The sequence below is a fragment of the Chamaea fasciata genome, unplaced genomic scaffold (genome assembly GCF_029207755.1).
Source record: "Chamaea fasciata isolate MVZ Bird 193981 ecotype frontalis unplaced genomic scaffold, bChaFas1.0.hap1 SCAF_1, whole genome shotgun sequence".
Classification (NCBI taxonomy): Eukaryota; Metazoa; Chordata; class Aves; order Passeriformes; family Sylviidae; genus Chamaea; species Chamaea fasciata.
Genome location: NW_027094086.1, coordinates 107,146,083 through 107,161,831, shown reverse-complemented (window position 1 = coordinate 107,161,831; position 15,749 = coordinate 107,146,083). Strand labels below are relative to the sequence as shown.

Here is a 15,749-nt window from a genome sequence, read left to right as displayed (position 1 = left end):
TCACTTGAGTAAGGCATGTTATTGACAATGAAAGTGTCCCTGTTTTTCCGTATCTTTAATAAAAATACTGTATTTATTAGCCCATACAAAGAAATATCAGCATGTCATTCTTTGTGGCAAGCTAACAATCTTCATAAGGTTTGTTGATTTTGTAAAGTTATTCCATTCACACTTAATTACTTTATTACAAAAATAGCTTCCAGTAATCTAATCTTTAACACAAATCACATTATTTTCCATGTTTTATGTGGAACCAGTTTTGCATATTCTGTGGTCTAAATTCATTCACTTTTTTCAAGATGACATAAGTAGTAGAGAGAAGTCATTAAAGCATAATCAGCCTCCTAAACAATGGTAATAGTTTTCTTTAGCAAATGTTTCCTTGAAATGAAAGGACTATTTTAGTTTTATATGTTCCTGTCAGCTAATTTATCGCCTCTTTTCCTCAATTATGCACCAGTGAATTTGTTTTGTTGCATAAACACCCCATTAAGTGTCTTCCATTTTCAACTAGGTGGCTGTGCTACAATCCCAGAGTCTGATTTAGAGGAAAGGACCGTTGTACCGGGCTCCACAGCGATGTTTGCCAGTCACGAGCAGACTGCAAAGCAGAAATCCAAGCCTGGTAAGAAAAGGAAAATTATGTTATTTCACTTCGAGGTGTACCGCTCATCTTTTCAGAATGCTTGTGGACATATGAAACAAATGGCATTTATTTCAGCCTTTATTGGCATAATTTCTAGCTTTTCTTGCTACAATAGTACAATGTGTAGGATTCTGAGGTTATTCAGCCTCTTCTGTCAAGAGTGGCTCAACTGTAAAGATCAGTCTTGGAACTAAATAACTTCACAGTTGAAAAGTTTTGTGCTGCATAATACTTGAATGAGATTCTCACAGGTTTTATTCATGATCTTTTCCACACAGACAAAATGAAAGTGAGGGCATTTTGGTGTAATAAAGGCTTTTTTTCTCCTGTGGTATGGTGGTTGCACTTTGTGCCAGCTGATTAAAATATGATCATTACTTATCTTTTGTGGGGAGACTTCCTAGAATTTCAGAAAAATATTATTGGATATAATAAAATGAAATTGTACTGGCTATAAAATATGCTGCATACAGTGATGACACATTTTCTGGAAAGACTTCATGCTGCCGGGAACTGTGATATAGTGTTAACATATTTTAATAGCAGCACTGTAAAGTACTGCCTTGCAGTTTAATAAAGTGTCTGGTAAATTCTCAGGGTTTGATTATAGCAATTTTACATTTTGCTTACTAAGTTGTACCTTCACACTTCTTTTTCCCTCTCCTTGTCTGATTTTATGCTATGATATTTATTATAAAGTGTATTTGAATGTTGCTTGTAAATCAGAAGTGTTCATTGTGGATGGCTGTTGAAGTTAACAAAAGCAGCTTAGAGGTTGCAACCAGCAACAATCGAAAATAGAAAGTCCTTATACATCTGCAAAACCCAGTTATGTGTTTAAAAAGCATTCAGCTGCTTGTTTGCCCAGCTAACTGTAGCACAGACAGGCAGGGAGTTGGAATAGATAGGTCATTTCAATAGCAGAATTTACATTAGCAGATTTTTAACAGTTGGCAGGAAAGAAGGATATCTAATGCAGCAATGTGTAATAATGTCACAGTGTAACTTAAAACTAAAAAATTAGTACCTGCTTACAAAAACAACCTGAAAAATCCCCTGAAGGCCTAAAGCTCTGACTATTCTAGAGTGCTAATTACTTGTGGTCCTCATGGACTTCAGGTCATTAGAAGAAGAGAGCCTGTCAAAGTTGACATAAATATAGTTTAACCTATGCCACCTGGGTATATTAAGTAACCTCTTGGTAATGGAAAAGTAGATCATCTCTCTGATGTTGCATACAATCCTGATAAAATTCCAACTTCAGGCAACTAGACTAATAAATCACAAACATATGGCAGGGTATTTCTCTTTGTCTGATGCTCCAGTCTTCTGATCAAGCACGTATTTGTTCTTCAGTAGATAGTGTTCTCCTATATTTAAATTACCCTATTACTGAAAAGACTAGTATGAGTGGAAAAGTTAGAAATGTATTCATGGGATCCAGAAACAACAGGACGGGGACCTGCATATCCTAGTATAAGTCTTAGCCCATGATATAACTTGAGACTTACGTCACATAGCTGGCTGTTGTTGCTTTGTAACTGTAAAAGGCAGAATGAAAACTTTGAAAGCTTTTAAAAAGTCTTTAGGTTTACAGCCATGTGTTATATGAGTGAGTTTAATTCATTCATGGTAAGAATTGACTGCCCTCTGCCAGTTAGTGCTGCAGTATAGAGAACACCTAGAATATCTGCCACTGAGCTGTCTGGAAATTCTAATTGGTATGAGTGTAAGAGCCAAGGGAGCTACTTAAACCTGAAGGTAACAGTAGGCATGAAATCACAGCCTTTCAATGTTTTTCTGTACATGATATTTTTGGACTGAGTTCTTGCTCAGGCACCACAGACTACAGCAAGACCATAGTGATTACAAAGAGCCCTCAAAGAATATTTCCTGTGTCTTACATATCTTTTTATTTGAGTTTGCATTTAATTTAACTGTGTGCAGTAAATAAAAGAGAAGAAAGGACAAAGTAGACCAAAAGTAATTTTTCTTGATATATCTTCCTTCATTTCCTAATGGAGTTCAAGATAGATTCTCATTATAAGTTGTGAGTTGGTTGTTTGATGACCCTAGTGCGTTTCTTCCAACTCAGGATGTTCTGTGATTATATGATAAGGTGTTCTATGAGCTATGCAAAGAAAGAACTGAGGGAAATGAGGGACTGAAACCTGGAAGACTGTTCTGTGACAAAGTGTGCTGTAGGGCATCATCCTGTCACAGACTTGCAAATTATCTCATGCAAAGTATTATACTGAGACTTTCCAGGCAGCTGCTAAGCATGTGAGCGAGACTTTTGGCTTTACTTGGAATAGTTACTTGGGAGAGCAGAAAATGACATCTAGTAGTCATCTACAAGTCTGTGCAAGGACAGAATGAATGGTTTTAGCCCAATCATGGAGTCTTTTTGGGAGGGGAATAACTGGTTTTATGGTGTTTTAATTGCTGAAATAGTTCTCACTGGGTTGTTTTGCTTATTTATTTTTTTTCTAATCCAAGTACGTTGTGATTTCAGAGTAGAGAACACGATCACATTCATGCTATTTGGAAGCTAATGGTATTGCAGTTGTAGGAGTAGATTCTTTTAGATGGCTTTTGCTTTGAGTAAGTACAAAATACTTCCTTGGACATTCTCTGTCCCAGTGAATGGAAAATAATTCTTCCATTTCTTACCACCTCCAAACATGGCGTCTGTGTGCATTGCATTGGGAGGAATGAGGTTAGTGTGATAAATCCCTGCTAATTTTGTTCTTGCTGTTTTGGTTAGAAAGTGTACAGAGCAGTATATATTGCATATAGACTCTACATATAGACTGCACAGGCCTAGTGGAGACTTCGAATGTAATTTGGTGTTCACTTGTTATGTCTCTACTTCTTTCATGAGCTCACAGCTACAGTACCAATGCTGACTTCTACTGCAATCACTAGTATGAATGTAGTGATTTTAGACTCTACATAGGTACTGTGGAGTTCCTTTCTCTTTTGGTGTACTCCTCCTGCTGTCTTCTGTTTTCGTCTTTACATGTTATGAATTTCTAACTAGAGATGCAGCTGCTTGAGTGGTTTGATTTTATGGAGTAGTTTTCATGTGTTCTAGAAGGTAACAGTTAACAGAGATTTGCAAAGCTCCACTTCTCAAGCTCTCACTTGTGCTAGAATATTTCTGATGGAATTAAGTGAAAATATGGTTCATCACAAGGAGGTATAAAGAAGTTCTTGTACCTGCAGGCTTTTTAAAGAAATCTCTAAGAAATAAGGGAAACAACCTCAAAAGAACAACTAAACTGTGCTGGTGGTGAGTTTTAGGACGCAATAACAACATAGGTGTTTATCAGGATATAGCCCTTAAAGTAAGTATTTTGAACTCCTTGTATGCTCTGTGCCGCATGCTACTTATCATGAAGAAGAATTTCCTAAGACCTTGTTTTCCAACCAATATTTTTACTGAATATTTTACACAGAAAGGGTTTGGTAGTTTTTTTATGAGTAAAGGGTTTTATGCTGAAAAATCATGACTAACTTCACTAAATTGACAGAAAAGCAGATGAAAAGTTAGTATGAATAAAAGAATGTTTGGGTTGAAAAATGTGTCTTGGTGTTTTTGTTAGTTTTGTTTTGGTCTTTTATTTTATTTGTTTGTTTGTTTGTTTTTTGTGTGAAACAATTGTGCTGAATAGTTTGTAATTTCCTTACTTGTTCAGGATTTTACAGCACCTGGAGTCAGATTTGTCAAGTGTGATGACATGCAGGTATTGGAATGTTTGCAATTTGTAAGACTTGATTTTCCTGGCAGAATTTTTCATCTAAGATCCCTTAAATCTATTCTGTAAATGATGTATCTAAACAAGAACAAAAAAATCTTTAATGTTTAAGGGAAATATTTGGCTGACTTTGCCATGGTAATCCATAATAATTGTCACTTCCTGAGAGAGCAGTATGGCTCAGTATTTACATTTATTGTTTAAACACAAATATTTCTGAGAAGCTATTCATAAGACAAAAGATTTAGCTTTTGGATTTGCTACTGTGCTTCCACTGTTTTAGTTAAATTGTTTGGATGTTGCTGTCATGCAAATATTTAGATGATTTTAAGATTAAATTTTGAAGTTATCATCTTCTCTGATTATATTTAGTCAAGTAAATAAGCTTCCATATTCAAAGTATGTAAGACCAAACCTGTGTCAGCATTTATATTTATGATTGGAATAGATTTTTATTGTCTTTACTTTGAATCTGGCTTATTATTTTTGTTTAAATAGACAGGCAACTATACTTAGGCGACTCGGAGGTTGAGCTGTAAAGTCCAGTAAATCGAGACATTCTGAGTCAGATTTTCAAAACACCCTCCAAAGTAGCACCCAGGCTTTGTACAGCTGCATGTCTCTAGTGTATTTCATTTCTTTTGTTACTTTTTCTCCAGCATTGAATGGCAATGCTCATGTCGATGTTGTAGGTGCCATTTAAGGGTATCTTTAACTTCACCCTTCTAATCAAAGATTGCTTTTTTAAATAGCCTCAACAATTTTAGGAAATATCTCATGGTTCCAGCCTACAAAATGTTTAGTTCACTAACTTTTTAATAAATAAGATTGAGTAGATTGATTATTTTCCTTTAAAGGGTCTAGGAACACATTTAAATTTATCTATGTGCTTAATTTTTCTTATGAATACGTAAGTGTGTGAGACTGCAAACTACATCTGCTAAGTAGTTCATCAAAAAGTGATGTAATATAAGATGAAATTTTGTGATAGTATTTCATGTTTTTGATTTTAGAATGGAGTACTCCTAAACTCTTGACTTTGTACAAAGAGTTATATGATAAAGAACTTTTGGATATAAATTGCTGTCAGCTCTCCACTGAGTCTTTTTATTTTTGTGCTGTACAGTTCTTAATATCTTAATGTTATTTATTGCCTACACATATAAGGAAAGGCATATCCTGGAATTTGTTTTGAAGGGTGCCTAAATTTGCTGTAAAAAATCTAAAGTAGGTCTGTGAAAGATTTCTATTTTCTCTCAGGCATATATTGTTTATATATTGGACTAATAACTGTCCTACATTTTCAACATGCATAAGTAAGGTACAGATGGCCTTACTACTGTTATTGTAATTATTATAATTTGCTGCACCCCATATCATTTTGATACTGGTATTTTTGCCAATTACAGCAAAAGTATTTGCAATGTACAAAGCAGTTCACTTTTCCAGGTTAGACAGTATAATAGGACAGAAATCAATTGTATTACTAACTGTATTGTACATGAGAATAAATAAAAGGGAAATGTTTAAGTTAAGTTAAGGATAATTTTGAAGAAATGTCCTTACTGTCTTGAGGGGGATTTCATGCCCTTAGTGAACTTTCTAAACAATCAGCTGAATGAATCAGTACCGTTGGCAACACAGCCTTTTCAGCTGCTCATGGCTACAGTCTTGAACCTGAACTTCTGTCTGAAGTTTGGTTATTGCACTCATGGCAAGAGTAGAGAACAACAGACTTATTATTTAAAAATCATTGAAGGCCCAATTAGCAGGGCTCATCTGAAGGGGTAATTGTGATGCTGACAGTTTGAGTACAGTTTCGCACATTTTGACAAGTGAGTTTCAAACAATATTTGGTCATTGCCTAGCAAAGAATCCTGAAATTAGAAATAAATCTGTAAAAAATGAGGAAACTTGTGATGGCCTCAGGTAAGTGAAAGTTCCTTCAGACTTGACTGCCTTAGTTGCTCACTTAGGTATTTCTCACTGATATATTGTGGTATTATGAGACTATATCCTTGTTTCTTTCTGTATGGACATTGCTAAGCAATAGGAAAGATACCAGGAGCCTGCAGCTGGACCCACCTAATACTTTAAAATTGCTAAGCTAATTGTTTTCACAAGAAAAGGTGCAAAGAAAATCACTGAGCTACAAAAAGCCCATTTTTCTGGAGAGAGTTGAAGAGATTTATGGAGGTTTTCTTTTCCACAGAGTCTGTTTTTCTAAAGAGCAGTACAGCTTAAGAGATTAATGTGAGAATTCCTTCATTAAGTCAATACCAAATGAAGTGCAGTTTCTCTTTTAGCAGGAGCTTGTATATACATCTGCTCTGAAATGTAATATAGCATATGAGAACACAGCAAGTCTTATATATGTTCTATTATTTGCAGATTGTACTATATTATGATGTATACTGCCAACTGCAGTGAGTAAAGAGATCAGTCTCTGCGTTTGCCCCATACCAATAGCTGGTATAGTGTTTTACAGAGGTTCAGAGGTTAAAAAAGTCTCTGATTAATTCTGCTTTGTTTCATGACTGTCAATGTAAAAAAGAACTGAGGACTACCTTACATTCTGCTTTGTGGGCTGTCTCAATTTGCTGTGACATCACAGAAAAGAGGTAGGAGATGAACAGGTCATGGTATAGAGAGCCTGACCCTTTTCCTTCAAATTTGGTGGCTTCAATAGAAAAGATTATTTGCGTAAAGTACTTTGTTTAGTTTTGTTTTTTAATGAAGAGAGAATTCAAAGGCACTCTTAAAATTATTGGCAAAAAATTGCTAATGCTGCAGTAAAGGAGCAGCAAAGAGCGATACAAGGCATAACATATTCATGGCCATATCCAAAGCTTTCTGGAATCTATCAAAAAGTTTTTTTCTTAACAAGGAACTTTTAACAAGACCTGAACATGAGAAATCCTGAAGGATAAAGGAAGGTAAGGAACACAGAAAAGATAGGTTGAGAAGAGAGGGCATGCTAAATATGAAACAAAGCCAAAAATCAAATCTAAACACATTTTTAGGAATTATGATTAGGTTTTGTAGGCAAGAAAGGGGAATTGTAGCACAGTGGAAAGAAGAAAAAAAAAAAAAGAGAAGTTTAAAAGATTTTTTTTTGTGACTAAATGTTGGTTTTCATATTTCCTTGGCAATTTTCTTGCATAACTATGAGTTTAAGAGAAGTAGATGATTGCCTGTCACTAGGATTCATTCACACACTTGTCTTCTACAAGTAAAGATGGGCAGGAAAGAAACTAGTCACACTTCTCTGTTATTTGCTGCTGCTTACTTTTCATTTGTGTTGGTGCCGATTAATACTCCATTTTCCTTATGAGTGTTTATAAGACTTCTTGGGTTGCTTTTGTTTCCTCACATCAGTTATTTCCTGCACTGCATCAAATGTTGCCATTCAAAGTGCACACTACAAATATGCCCAGTATTTTCTATTTTTTCTCATGGTTTTGAACTGCTGGCTACTGTTTTCTTTAGCTGGAGTAAAATAATTTTACTGAATACTCAGTAAAACTTGTTTCTCAGCACATGCCTTTAGCCACCTAATGCATTACTGACTCTCCGGTTCTGCAACCCAAATTTTTATACCTAGTTTTTTGTTTAACTGGGAAATCAAAATTTTTGTTCAGAACATGGATAGCTTTGGATCCATGCATTCTTTGCATTAGTGCATTATTCCTGACTTCACTTCTTTTGTCAGATCTTTGTTGGTTTGTGAGATAGTACACAGGTATCTGTATTATTTTCTTGACCTTATAGAATAGTATCTGTTAAATTTACATTCTGCTGTTGATTCTTTATGTTTACTTGTGTTAGATATTAATGTTCCTATATGTTAGTGTCAGTCTTTGAGAACTGTAAACATTTCATGCTATTCTGGTTTTTAATGAGGTATTACTATTAAACAAAACAAACTAACAAAAAAGAATAAAAGAACAGAGAAACTCATCAATGTATTATTTAAATGCCTGCTCAACATTCCAAGAAGAATTTAGGTGCTGCCTAATATTGAATCCTGCTCAGGTTTTCATAGCCTGGACAACACAGTTGGCAGACAGACACTTTTGGCTTCTGCCATCCATCTTTGTATAAAAGAGGTAATTAAACCGGAGGCATTCAATAGCACAAAACAGAGCCAAGCACTCCACTGTAAGATCTCCTCTATTGCTCAAAATTAGTATTGCATATTTCAGGAAATCCCAGAAACTCACTGAGAACTCTAAGGAGGAGTTTTTCTGATGCAGAGACTTGGAATTGTAAGACTTATGTTTTAATTAAAAGTCAGATTACACTTAGTAAAGGTTACTTCTATCCTAGAACTCTTGCACTACCATTTTTTAGAACCCTAAAGTTAGTATTTTTGTAATCGTTTGATATATCAGATGAGTATTAGTTATTTGTTAATTCCAGGATGAGCCTTTAAAATGATTTTCCAGGTCTTTTTTTCCAGGTTATACAAAATGCCAAGACTCACTTTATAGCTTGTCAACATTGGCCACCAAATGGAGATTAGATCTTTAGGAACTGTTTGCTGGAAAAAAAAATGACATTGTGGAGGTGTTAGAGGTTATTTTCCAAAATATCTTCTTTTAGAAGTAATTTTAGTGTCTTGCGCCCCTTTCTCCCCTCACCGTTCCAGAAGGCAGCCATCCATATTATGAGCTAATGGCTTAAACGTTCTTTAGAAAAAAGAAAAAAGGACTGTTTTTGAGATACAGGATTTCATGAAAGCACCTGAAACTGCTAAGATCAGTTCTCTCTCCCTGAGGGCTGACTCTGCAACCCCCTGAAAAATAAGGGATTTGAATGGAAACAGTGACTCTCAGTTAAAGAACTGCTGACACGCCTCAAAAGAGGGAGCACATTCCCACTTGCTCTTTGTTGGAGAGTGTTACTGGAACTGTAGATATGTTTTCCATGTCATTTTGTGGAAATTACCAGTGCCATTAGAGGCAACTCTGGAGCTTTGCTAGAGCTTTGTATTGTCACAGAATGGATGATATTGGTAATATGGATGATGGATATTGCCAGTTCACGTCATCTTAGTTAAATAATACTGTGAATAGTATTGAAATATTTCTGGGGTTGGAATCATAATTTTTTTCCTCTTAATTATTAGAATGAAATAGTCATAATCCTACTGCACCATCAAGGTTCTACCATTCACAGCTTTTCTACAGAGGCAGTATGATTGCCATGCTTGAACAGGTAGGTGATACTGTGGTGCTGGTGTTGATAGGTCTCGGAAGAGGCTTGTACCCCAAGTCCCATTAGTCAATTGTAGATAAAAATTTTTCTCACTTCGGTCTGCTGGAGCAGTACACATTTTGGTCATGCTGGCTGTAGTTCTTAAAACTGGTTACCTAAAATAGACACTAAAATTCTTATTTTACATTTGTATGCTGTAGTGTTAAGAGCTCTTCCACAGTTTTAAAATTCTCCACTCACTTCTCCAGAGTGAACATATGCCTAATCCACATTCTACTTTTAAAAGCAATATCTTTTGGGGCCCCATCCCTGTGTGCTGCCACAGCCATCATAGCTGATGGACTGTCATTAACTCCTTGGTTCTTGAATTAGTTCTTATTGCCTGTGGTTGTGAGATGCAGCACATGTGACTATGTTGTACCTAATACTTGAATCTATCATATTTTTAACTTCACTGCAGAATTAAATGTAGTAGTTATTGACATTTTGACTGTAGTTAATGCAGGTCTTCTGATGTTTCATCAAGGGGCAGATCAATTATAATGGCAGAATTCAAAAGTCAGGCTTCCAGAACTGATTCAAGTTCATCACACTGATGAGGGTGATTGAATGACTTTGTTAAGGAATTGTTTAGTACCCTGGGACCAAACAATATTACACTTAGGACAATTTCCACAAAAAGGACAAGCAACAGCAGAACTGTAGCCCTTGTTTTTAAAATCAACAATAAGTTCCAACAATTCAGTGCTTATAACTTACCCTGAGGTAAGCAGTTATTTTGTCAGCCTCATCAAGTATTTATCAGCCATCCCTGCTAAGCACATTGTAATTCTGAGTTATTTTATATTGTCCTACTCCATGGAGTATCCTCTCAGCTATTTCACCTGTCAGAATAATTATGTCTTCCTGTGGTTGGGTGTCACCCTCACCAATTTAGTATTAGCCATACCAAAATGTTTCCAGAAGTAGGGTATGAGGCTGAGGTAGGAATGAAAAAATGAAAAACAGGGTAAGTGCTGAATTTTGTATTAACTAGTGGAACATACAAACAGATGTACTCCTACTGCACGAAGCAGGTGTGTCTTCCCACCCTGTGTTAGTGTATGTCTGTACCCATGCGTCAGGGTTACTAAGCAGTAGGTCAGTGCACAAGGCTGAATAAGTTTAGGACTTTGGAAACACAGGGTAGAAGCAAGAATAGTTTGTATTTCCTAGAACAGATTTTGTTTTCAAATCTTGGTTCTAGTTTAAAGAGGAAAAATAGAAAGATTTCCAAAATATTAATCAGAACAGGATATGTTATTAAGCGTGGTGTTAGAGCTAGGTCTGATTCTTTTCATGGTAGCCCCAAAACAAATGTATTATATCGCTTAGTGAAGACACATTTCTTTAATTAATATAATGTTATTTTGCAGTCCACTTTGCCTCACAGGACAAGGTAAACCACAAGAGAAACCCTGTAGTTTCTTAGCTTGCTCAGTTTCTAAAAAGAGTAAAACATTTTGTGGGAGCAGTAGGCTACATAGCTTTTCAGCTCACTGTGTAGTTACTATCTAGCAAATAAGATAAATAATAAAACCTGAACTCTTAATTTAGTTGTCTTTAAAATTTCTTTAGGGCCCTTGCCCTGTAGAAGGCTCTTGCCTTTATGTTCATAATTGGATTGAATCAGTGATTTATTTTTTCTAAATGTGTGTTGTCTCACAGATGTCATAGGTGTCTTCAGGTCTAATACCTTGCGTGTCATGGACAGAGTGATGGCCTGTGTAGCACTGTGCAATACCCCAGCTGTGTATTAGCACCCTGGAGAATACTACTTTAGTAGTTAGAAGCTTAGTTTGTTTTCTGGAAAATAGCCTTAGTAAAATGTTGTAACTTTGATTTTGATGTGATCTCAATCCCATTCAAGAAAACCTTAAATGGAAAAGTTAGGAGTAAGAAACAGTAAAATTACATCCAGTTAGAGTCAGAGGTCTTCTGTGGCTCTATTTATCAAGAAAACTTTGTTCTTTTCTGTTCTGTATATTCCAGCAAATGTTATATTTTTTTCATATTTATGAGTACTAACAATTTGTCACTTTGAGCTTGGCAACTGCTGTCATTGCTGGTGAGAAAGACGAAAATGGAGCAAGGTAAGAACAGGGAACAGAAGACAATAGCACAGTAGAAATTAAATGTACCACATCACTTGGGTATTTGTTCTCTCCCCTGTAGTCATAATTTGGTAAAGTTTTTAATTGTGAAAAGCGTGATTAAAAACACATGCACGCTCTCCTCTGGGCTGCAGGGCTAGCAGCATTAAAAACAAGCAATCACTGCTACTGTTCCTCAGGCCTGTTGCAAAACATGCCTGAAAAGATAACTTCTGCAGGACTAGGCTGCCAGCAGTACCCAGGGTAGCTAACTCAAAACTAGAGTGGTGGTATCTGAATGAGCTACAGCCTAGAGGGGGGGAAGTTGCCATGGCATTGTCTTCACAGCCTCTCAGCCACCATGTCTTTCTCCATTCACTGGTGCCAGTACTATTTATAATGGCCAGGGGTAAGGCAGCTTTAAGGAGCTGAACAGATTGAATTTTCAAAATGTGGTTCAAGATGCTTTTTTTCAAACCTTAATCTATATCCATATAGTTAGACCATCAGAAGGAAAGGTTACTGTCTTATGGGGTCAGTGAGGTGTAACTGTGTTCACGGCTGCAAAACTGCTAGTTCTGCTGTGGTAGAGGTTGGTATGTGCATCATGATGCAGGGGGGAGAGCATGAACATCCCTATGGCAGCAGGGCATAGCTGTGTCAAGTTAAGTATAAAATGTGATTGCCTTCTAGCTTTTGACTTGATCAGCTGTCTGAATGATTCCCCTCATAAGTGGCAGGAGCATGAGTGCTGGATCAAGGGATAAGGGAATGGGGAAGCCACAATTGCCCCACCTTATGTTAGCTTATGCTGTCACAGTAGCTAAAGCACAGTCAAACCCTTGAACAGGAGCATTGAGAAAAGAATCCAGAATGTTAATAGGATATTTTAAATTGTATGCTATGCCTTATTAAGTGTAGTTGTAAAGTTATTCTGAGTTCTCTTACCTAATGAACCAGTGCTAGGAGTACTAGTTTATTTTTATGCCATGGAAGGTGGTTTGTAGCCCTGGTTTGTGCCTGAGACATTTGGGTTTTCTGAAATTCTTTTCCCAGGGAATTTTCCTGTAAACAAGAGACATGTTTTTGTAACTGTAACTTTGTTTACATTCCTCTCCCTAGGAGGGACTTCTTCTTGATGTCCCTCTGGTCTGACCAATATGATTGAAGAGGTTTGTCCTTTTTTCACCAATTGAATTGGTCTGTGTAGAATAGTATAAAAGAGAGACACATCGGAAAAATAAAAGAGTCATTTTCAGCCTTCTGAAGTTGGAGTCTGTGTCGTCGTGTTGTACAACAGTGTCAGTGGTTTGTGTATGATGGGGAGCCTCTTCATTCTTGTGTTTGCAATCCATTGTGCCAGAACTCATTTATGCTTTTTCCTGGCAATTTTCTCACAGCTCTAAAATTGTGGACCCAGGACCTAATCCAACAAAATTTTAAAGCACGTGCACTGCCAAGCATATGTAGTCTCACTGGACTCACAAGGGAGTATAGTAGGCAAAGTGAAAACGCCCTCTGGTCTTTCTATATCAGCTGTATTTGGTCCTTCTTGGAGTAAAATTGGTTGTAAGCCTGAAAGAAATGTCATTTTAGGACAGCTGCTTCTCCTGTTCTCCTTAGCATTTGCTTGGTTTTGTCAAATGGAGAATAGGTCAAGACTTCATCATGAACACGAAGCTAAGCCAACACATAAAATACTCTTGAGCAGCGGTTTTAACATTTTGTAATATTTATAGCTAACAGCTAAATTTTAGGATAACAAACTGTTCAAGGTCTGTGTTAGTTCATTTTCTCTAAAATACAGTTTTTATTCTGGATGAATTCCAGATGTCTGAGCAAGGACTAGAGATCAGTCTGGAATGGTCTAAAATTAAATGTCATTCTTCCTTTTCTTTTCCCTTTGTTAATAGGACTTTTCAGAGAGGCTATCTGATAAACACAGTATAATAATGTGTATAACAAGAAATGGGTCTAAACAACAACAGCAAAAAAGTGTTTCTTCTGCTTTCTGAAGTACTGTTCTGACAGTTATGCACTGACTAAAAGTCATGTGTCATATCCTGTATTTCAGAGTTTCTTTTCTGGATCCTCAATATTTGATATTTATGGTCATGTAATATACCCTGGCCTTAATTGTGTTCTCTAACACAAAGACCAACTGGAAAACAGACTGTTAGCCAAAACTGATTCCTTTTCCCATTAGGTGATAACCCTTAAGATCTGTATTTCAATTTTTTTTTTTCTGTTGATCAGCTTTGTTTTGAATTGATACCCCTTCTACTCCCACTTTTTTTTTTTTTTTTTTTTTTTTCTCCAATCTTGGAGTAATTTTGCTTACCAGAGAATATTAAATTCTGCTCAGTACTCAGCTTGTAATGTTCAGTAGAGGTGTCAAAGGTTCTAGCAATTATTGGCAGTTTTGAAGGTGAAGGTGGTCAGGGCTGCTGGATTTTCTGTCCAGATACGATGTCTGCTCTGTAATTCTGTGATTCTGTAATCTGGATTTCATTCAGAAGATTTAGGTAACCGTTTCTCAGTGTTTTACATGTTCCTAATTTTAAAGGACAGTCATAGGTGGCATGTAAAACTTACAATGTTACAGTTAGAGAAAGGTAGTTGAAATAAACTCAAGATTTCAATAGTTTGCTCAGTGATTAGAGTATGTTTTCCCCTAACTGAATTTTGTCTTATCTGTATTTACTACCCATTTGTTTCTTCTTTCAAATTCAGAGTCATATCTTAAGCAGTTTAAATCAACGGCTATCAGGGTTCCCTCCAGAGCTGAGCATTGCCGCTCAGTTCTTATTGCTCAAAAGAATGATTCTCTGCCAGGTTACATTCTTGAACTTCTCCAGAAGTGTGAATGAGTACTAATTGTTACAAGCAGGAATTTATGTAGGCAGCTACAAATAAGGCAACAAAGGCATTGGCTGAAGCTGTTCCATAAGCACCTCTCACAGGTTTGTATGTGAAGCTGATTTACAGAATCACAGTAGTGAGGTGACAGTAATATATAATACAATTGTAATAAAAAATCAAAAAGTAGCTAACTAATAGTATGTATCCATGCAACTCAGTCTATAAAATCAGAAAGAGTTTCTAAACTTATTTCTGTAAACCAGTAGGAATGCATTTGTGGAAAAGATGGTAATAATTGAAGTTTATATAGGATTAAAAAAACCAATATAAAATAAATAAGGTATTGTAAGCAATTTTCTAATTCTCAAAATTATCTACCTAAATCAGTATTTCAAACACAAACTTTTTTTTTATTTAAACAGTTATTTGGTCTTGGAATTATCTGTGGTTTTAGTACTTCTCAAAGTAGTCATCTTTCATGGTTTACCTGCTGAGTGCCCTGCAGTTGTGGGAGAAACAGGCTATAAAGTTCTTTGTTTGTTTGTTTTTAATTAATTAATTAATTAAGTTGCAAAAAGCAACCTGGAGGCCAATGTCTCTAATTTCCAGAGTAGCAGCTTTGAGTCATACCTAGTTCTTATGTCCCAAAAGAAGGTAAAGAAGGTGTAGGGGGGGCTCTTTTTTAACTCCCAGTGACATATTCTGCTAACTCTTCGAAAGCAGGTTTTTCATGCTTATCTGCTCACCATTATCTGCTTACACAGAAAAATAGAAGTTGGCTTTGAGTTCCTAAGGTAGGTTTTTAGAAGCCATTTTAGGTCTTTGGAATGTGATTTTGCTAGATATGTATTATTGTTCATATTGCATATCCATGGTGATGTGCTTTGTTCTCTATTTTTACAGCAAATGGGATGAGTTTAAAAATCTGCAATATACATTAAGCAATGCTTGTTGCCTGATTTTGTCATAAGGAACAGTTTCAGGGGAGGCTATTCTTGGCAGGCACTGCTTGAAGTAGAATTAACAGTCTCATCATGATAGAAGTCCCAAGAGACCTTCTTTCTTTGTACAGATATAAAATAATTGACAAAACTTTCCATAAGAACCTCTGTATAGACATTCCTTTGT

At 36.1% G+C, this 15,749-nt stretch overlaps 1 protein-coding gene across 8 annotated transcripts in view; it reads left to right on the top strand.

The window, feature by feature from the left end:
- BBS9 (Bardet-Biedl syndrome 9) overlaps positions 1 to 15,749 on the top strand; it is a 286,092-nt gene that overhangs the window by 171,176 nt on the left and 99,167 nt on the right. For 7 of the 8 annotated variants that reach the window (XM_066192439.1, XM_066192413.1, XM_066192430.1 and 4 more), the window contains one exon: positions 515 to 978. In XM_066192439.1, coding sequence (XP_066048536.1) covers positions 515 to 840 — 326 coding nt within the window. In that variant the 3' untranslated portion in view covers positions 841 to 978. Of the gene's footprint in view, positions 1 to 514; positions 979 to 15,749 lie in introns of those variants that run through there. The other variant, XM_066192448.1, reaches the window with a different exon arrangement.